General features: G+C 33.7%; 1 protein-coding gene across 4 annotated transcripts in view; it reads left to right on the top strand.

Annotated features, from left to right (window-relative positions):
* The window catches only part of LOC126759436 (flotillin-2), a 418,004-nt gene that overhangs the window by 358,310 nt on the left and 52,303 nt on the right, over positions 1–7,391 (top strand). For 2 of the 4 annotated variants that reach the window (XM_050474237.1, XM_050474236.1), the window contains exons 3-4: positions 4,390–4,577; positions 5,112–5,144. In XM_050474237.1, coding sequence (XP_050330194.1) covers positions 4,390–4,577; positions 5,112–5,144 — 221 coding nt within the window. The remainder of the gene's footprint in view (positions 1–4,389; positions 4,578–5,111; positions 5,145–7,391) is intronic. The other 2 variants (XM_050474239.1, XM_050474238.1) reach the window with 1 other exon arrangement.

Genomic DNA, 7,391 nt, shown 5'->3' with positions numbered 1-7,391 from the left:
TAAAAAATGTACTAAATTTAATGTGTGATTGAAACTATAATATCGTACTTGTTGAAGGATTAGAAAATTGATATGTAATATATGATAATAACTACATAATAAATTCAATAATCAACAGCATTTCAAAAATAATAGATAAATCCGGGTCTATTGATTAATTTCGTAATCTATGTTTGAAAAAACGATAAATTGGCATATTTATCGATTAATTTTTCGTCAATTTTTCCATTTTTATTATAAATGTTTTTCTATGAGTACTTTCTCCTCGGGAGAATAAATTTGCCATCAATGAATAATTTTCAACTACTTTGTCTATAACAAATTACAGTTTCTACAGCCTATGAGTCCATTGTATTATAGTAGACGCTCGGAAATTAGAACCACTTTGTTTTTGGGGTAGTTCTAATTTCCGAAATGTTCTAATTTCTGGACGGTTTTTTTTTAACGTAAATAATAAAACTAAGAGTCAAGCCACTTCCAGAAACTATATAAAAACATTTTTTTATTTTTTTCTTATTTTATTTAAAGACATAACAATTCAGTCCATTACATAACAATTATGAAAAAAAAAACAACTTAAAATTTCAGAAATTAATTAAAAATTCAGGATAAGGGCTCAGTTCAAAATTAATTTTTGTTTGACACATAAAAAGTAATATTTGTTTGTGTTTTTTTGTTTCTTTAAATCCGATATAACAATATCGTTGCGGAGGGCTAAAAGATTGACCTTGTGCTTACTGGAAGACAATTCACTTTTGTTGCACCAATTTATTAAATTGTTAACGCTTTCAATAGCTATAGCATTTGAAATAATTGATGTGTCATCAACAACGTCATCTTCACTGCTATCAGAAAACTCAGCACCGCTACTTAGGTCATAACCAGTTCCGTCTTCAAACTCATCTTCATTCCATTTCTCGATGTCATCAATACACATGAAACTGTTTGTATCAATTTATGCTAAAAGAGTTTGATTTATTTGGAGAGCTTCATTGCAGTCCTCATTTTTGTTTAACAACTTTGACCAAGAATTCCTCATCACTGTTTGCGCTATCTCATCCCAAGCTTGTTTCAGAAATATTATTGCCTTTCGGATGGAATGGGATTTCAACAGACTATTCAGTGCACCACCTTCAGCTATTATTTCAGCAAGTAACTTACTTCTGTAAACAAGTTTTGTTAACTTTTTGGGATTTTGATCCATTGGTTGCACAGCTGCTGTCACATTTGGCGGCAAGAAATATGCAACTATGTTGCCTTCTTTGCTCTGAAGGTGCTCAATTGGTGCATGCGCTGAGCCGTTATCAATAAGCAAAAGAGCCTTCGGAGGCAAGTTATTTTTTTGAGAAAACTGGATGACCTGTAAACAGAAAAATATTTTAAAATTGAAGAAATTAAAAGCAAAATTATTTTCTCTTACTCCATTAATAAATATCTTGTGAAACCAATCATGAAAGATCCGAGACGTCATCCAATCACTTTTGGAAAAGTTGTAATGAAGTGGATTATTAAAACCTTTGAAGCTCCTGGGATTTTTGGCTTTTCCAATAACTAAGGGCACTAATTTGTGAGAGCTATCAGCATTTGAATCAAGTAAAATTGAAATTCGTTCTTTTTGAATTTTGTATCCAGGCGCACTTTTTTCACAAGCAGAGGCATATGTTTTATCTGGTAGGCAACGATAAAGTAATCCGGTTTCGTCCACATTATATAATTGCGACTCCTTTAACTCCATCTCAGTGACTTTTGCATGGAATCTGTGAGTAAATGAAGTGATCGAGGCAATATCACTAGAAAGAATCTCGCCACCAATTTTTAAAAAACGAATGCCGTGTCGCTTTTTAAATTTAGTAAACTTTCCATCGCTTGCTCGGAATGCATTTTTATTTTTATCGGGGTATTCTTCACCAAAAATTTGTTTAGCTTTTTTCTTTAATATTGTTCCTGTCAATGTACACTTCCTTTCGCGTTGTTTTAAAAACCACTCATAAAGACGACTTTCCATTTTCGGATATTCGGCACTATGCGCAGTTTTATTTGATGCTTCTTGATAAGTGTTGGAAACAGCATTTAATATATGTAGATGATCTATTTGACTTGATATAGCTGATGGCAGATTTGCTCACATTGAAATCTAGCGCTAGACGATTCCCTTGAACTCCTTTGTCCAGCTTTTCCAATATCTTTACTTTGGTTTCTAAAGATAAAGTGGTTTTTTTACGCATATTTGACATTTTTAGTAAGTTATTTTTAGTTTTCGGTAGAGTCTAGCAAAATATGTCCACGTGTATCAAATTTCACATAGGAATGACAAAAACGCCAAAAATATGGCAAAACAAAAACTAAAAAGGAATTAAATATATAACTTGGGGATTCCCCTTTCTATTTTACCTTTGTTCAGTGAAATAAAAACCATGAATGGGAATTCCCTTGTGTTAAAAATAAAAAAAAAATAAACTCTCAGAAATTAGAACCTCAAGTTCTAATTTCAGGGCGTTCAATGCAACAAAAAATGGGAATTCCCTTGTGTTTAAAATTAAAAAAAAAAAAATCGCTCAGAAATTAGAACTTCAAGTTCTAATTTCAGAGCGTCCAATGCATTACAAACTCTGATTCTAATTTCTGGATGTTCTAATTTCTGAGAGTTCTAATTTGTGAGCGTCTACTGTATTTGTTTATTGGAAAAAAAACCATAAGTTGTCATATTTATCGATTAATTTTTTCCGATGAGTACTTTCTTGTTGAGTGAGTAAATTTCTAATTTATAAGGTGCTTTCGAAAGTAAACAGGACTTTTTAAATCTAGCGCACCCTGGTGGCGCCATCTATAGTCGACTGGTGCGTTAGAATCTGCTTCTTATCGATTGTCCAGTGAGAATTTCATGACATTTCATTGATTGCAAGTGAAGTTATTGCGTTTTAAGTGTCAGTATGTTTGTGTTCTCGGTACAAAAATGAGCTTCGAAAATAAAGGGTTTCAACGTTTTCAAAGTGGTCGTGAAGACATAAATGACGATCAGCATGTGGGCCAAACAAAATCCGTGATCACCGGAAATTTCATCGAAACTGTGCGTGAATTCATCAAAAATCAGCCAAAATCATCATTGAAATTCATGGAAATGGAATTGAACATCTCCAAAACATCGATTTATTGCATTTTGACCGAACATTTGGGCTTACGAAAGGTGTGTGCACGGTTTGTTCCGCACAAATTGACTGGCGACCAAAAATTGCTCAAAATCCAACATTCGAAGGACATCATGTGACCGATTATTTGACCAAAAATCACATTTTAACCATTAACCACTCCCCGTGTTCACCTTATATGGCACTGTGCGAATTTTTCCTTTTCGGAATAATGCATTTGTGAAAGGAAAGCGTTATGCAGACGTAGAGGCCATTCATAAGGCTTGCACCGGCATACTGGCGGCCATATCGGCCAAAAAACTGAAAAACTCGTTCGACATGCGTTTGGACCGTGCAAAAAGCTGTATTGAAGCAGAAGGCGACTATTTTGAATAAAATAAATTGATTTTGCCGAAAAAACCATTTGTTCTGTTTTTCTTAAGCCCTGTTTACTTTGGAAAGCACATTGTATTGTACGCACTTTTACAGGTGCCAAACCTTTTATTTGCAATGGAGCATACAAATTATACTTGGAAGTATAATTCAAGCTGGCAATGCAGGCTATTTTCTGCATATTTTCTTGCTGGCTGTTAAAGTATATTTTTATTTATAAATTCTAGGAAACGTAACACAATTCTTTAGCTCAAAATATCCGTGGCTTATCTATTTCACTTTGGATTTTTCTCTCCATTTCGGTACCAATAATTCTTGGCCGTGCCCCTGGACGTAGTAAGAAACAGAGAGATGTTTCTAAAACAGCTGTAATGCCATCAGCGTTTTATCTAAAATCACGCCACCTCTATTCTCATTTCAAGAAAATTTCGAACGGTAAGTTACGTTGAAAACTTTGAAACTAGACAAGCTACTTTTGATTACTATGATACACCTAATACAACGATTTTCGAAATTTCAGGTAACTTTATACCACATATGTACATATATTGGCCAATATGTGAGTTATCTCAATGAAAATGAGAGAGCGTGTTTTACTGGTAACAGTGTATTTTTGTGCTTAAAATGAATAAAAATGGCGACAGCTTAATCTAGCCACCATATAACAAACATATAACAATTTTTTAAGCCCTGTTTACTTTGGAAATCTCCTTGTATATATATGTACACATTTAGCAATGCATATCGAGTTGCTTGAAATCATTAACTTTGAATATTTAAGTTATATTTAAGTTAGTTAAGTTTTCCAAATTTATTATAATTTATCGATAACAAAATACAATTGCTATACTAACAAATTTTCTCCCCGCAGGTGGTTGCTGTGGTTCCACCAAAAAGCGCACTATTGTCGGTGGTTGGGCATGGGCCTGGTGGCTGGTGACAGACGTGCAACGCCTGTCGCTCGAGGTGATGACACTCAATCCCATGTGCGAGAATGTCGAGACGGCACAGGGTGTGCCATTAACTGTAACCGGTGTCGCTCAGTGCAAAATCATGAAGGTATGTTGAAGAAATATCACGCATCGCTCGCTCTAATTTGCCAACAACAATTCGAATATGCTTCGAAGCAAGATAAGAATTATATTAATTTACATGATTTCACTTTAATATTATTTTTGTATAATTTGTTAAAGATATGTAGCGCTTTTTAGCTTAGATTTCCGATTTGGTAAATGAAATTGAACTTGTTTTGATTTACCGTTAAGCTGAGAACTTAGTGAAATAATTACTTTATACATATATAATGTTTTCTCTAGTCGTCTGCTGGGTATTATATAACTGAGAGGCTTGGTACAGAGAACGGCATGCTAGAATTAATCTAAACATATGCATATCTTCTAAGTATCGTAAATTATCAAAAATGAGCGTGTATTAATTTTCTTACGAATTTATTTACTTTAGCTAAAAACACATATTTGTGTATATTTAATAAAATATTATTAATTTATCCCGTATTTTATTAATAAATTCTTCTTCATTATTATTTGTACAACAACAATAAAATATAATGATTAAAAATTTAAATCTATGTAGCGTAAAAAGCCTAGAAAAAATAGAAATTACAAAGTAAGTTGAAATTTTTTTATTTAATTTTCTATTTAATATACATATTTATTAAATGTTTCAGTAAATTTACGGTTCATTGTGTCTCACTCACGCAAGTCTAAATTTTCTCATCATGATTCGTACTTTGTTAAATTACTGTACTAGTTACTAAGTATAGCTAACTATGCTTTTGCTTAGAAGTTGATGAGTTGAAGTGTGATGGCTATAAATCCTATTTTAATTTTATATTTATTTAAATTTTTATTATTATTATTAAAATTATATTATTATTACTACTATCATTTACTTTTTGTGTGTATTTTTCAAAAGTCGTCACAATGAAATCATTTTCTAAAAAAATAAAATAATAGTAGGACTGATATTGTTTAAAGCTTAATAATTGCTTTTTTCTAAACTGTTCCTCTATCGTGTACACAGTAGTGGTCAAATCAAAGTTACCATTAGCTAATTTTTTTTATATTTCTTCCAAATGAGAAATCGAAAAATGCCTTTCGCGTCATCATACAAGGTCTGTCGCAAAAGAAGCAGGACTGTTAAAAAAAACAACAAAAAATTAATATTTTTCAAAAGTTATATTTTTTTATTCAAAGTAGTTTCCTTGTGCTTCGATACAGCGTTTAGCCCGGTCAATTAGCATTTCAAATGAGTGTTCAAGGTCATTTTTCGGAATGCTCTTGAGAATATCGTTCGTCGCCTTTTGGATAGCTGAAATGTCCTGAAACCAGTGTCCTTTCATGGGCAAATGAAGTTTTCCAAATAGGTAAAAATCACAGGGTGCCAGATCAGGTGAGTAGGTTGAGTGATTAATGGTTAGTATGGAGTTTTTTGTCAAAAAATCAGTGACAAGCGTCGACCGATGACACGGCGCATTATCGTGCAACAGGCGCCAGGACCCTGTCTCACGGTATTGTGGTCGAGCACGACGAATGCGTGACAAAAGACGCTTCATAACACCAAGGTAAAACACAGCATTAATCGTTTGGCCAGGTGGGACGAACTCTCGGTGTACAATACCCTCGGAATCGTAAAAACAAATCAGCATTGTCTTTATTTTTGACTTCTGAAGACGACCGACTTCTGATCGTCACAGAGGTCCTCACGACCTTCTTGGAATCGCTTAAACCACTCATGCACATTACTGCGGGATAGGCACTGATCACCATAAACTTTTTTCATCATTTGAAATGTTTCAGTAAACGTTTTCCCAAGTTTAAAACAAAATTTAATATTTGCTCTTTGTTCAAAATGTATTTTACGACCTTGGTTATCGGTCATCAAGCTGCTGTCACTTTTTGATCGATAACATCGATTGTAGTTATCCAATTGTCTTAAAATTTTTACGAAATGTCAACAAGAGATCAAACTTTTTATTTCATATACCCACTAATAGGTGGCGTCACTAGAAACAGTTATATTTAAAAAGTTATGTTTCTTTTGCGACAGACCTTGTATGTTGTCACAGCAATGGTATGCTTCCACATTTCTTCTGACTGGCGTACCATATCTCGCGGCTTGAGACTTACCTTCATTACCTGCAACCAGTTCTCGATTTTTTAACCGTACAACATTTTCAATCTAATTTTTCACGTTCTTCCAGTTTTTCTAATTTTGAAGCCTGAAAGTTGTCCGCATTGAGGGGGCCGACCAAAGTGTGCAGTCTATTTCGCCCTGTTGCATTTGAAAAACGTGTGATCAGCGTCGTCCTCACTGCGTCGTTGTCTATACATGACGGCTTTGAAGAATATTCCCGCTGAACTACTCTTTTATATTTTTAATGTACATGTGATATGACCTCCCTGCTCCCAACGAGCACGCCATCGCTCCAAAGCTTTCATTCATTCTTTCCTTGTTCCTTGTTTCCTCAACATTCCACATTTTCTTTCTTTCGAATACTGGTAAGTCGTTGGACGTCTTTTATTCTTCCTCAATGGGGTTTTCTGGTCTAGACATCTATATTTTATACATTTTTCGAACTATGAGGAAAAGTTAAAAACATTTTTACCATCCAGTTTTTAAAGACGTCGCTAACGGGTTGGCCTTTGCTAAAGAAAAACAAATTCAGAAAATGGCATCGACTTGAAAAAAAATTTACTCCATTTTTTGAGATGCAGAGATAAAGAGGTGTATAACAAAGATTTTTATCAAAGATCAAAGGAATCAGATAAGTTGAACTAAAGATATCATGTCACCACATCAAAAAAAGTAGTTTCGAGAAAAGAATTTTTGAAAATTCGTCTTCTGTTAAAC

Source organism: Bactrocera neohumeralis, chromosome 5 (assembly GCF_024586455.1).
Source record: "Bactrocera neohumeralis isolate Rockhampton chromosome 5, APGP_CSIRO_Bneo_wtdbg2-racon-allhic-juicebox.fasta_v2, whole genome shotgun sequence".
NCBI classification, from domain to species: domain Eukaryota; kingdom Metazoa; phylum Arthropoda; class Insecta; order Diptera; family Tephritidae; genus Bactrocera; species Bactrocera neohumeralis.
This window is presented reverse-complemented; position numbering and strand designations above follow the sequence as displayed.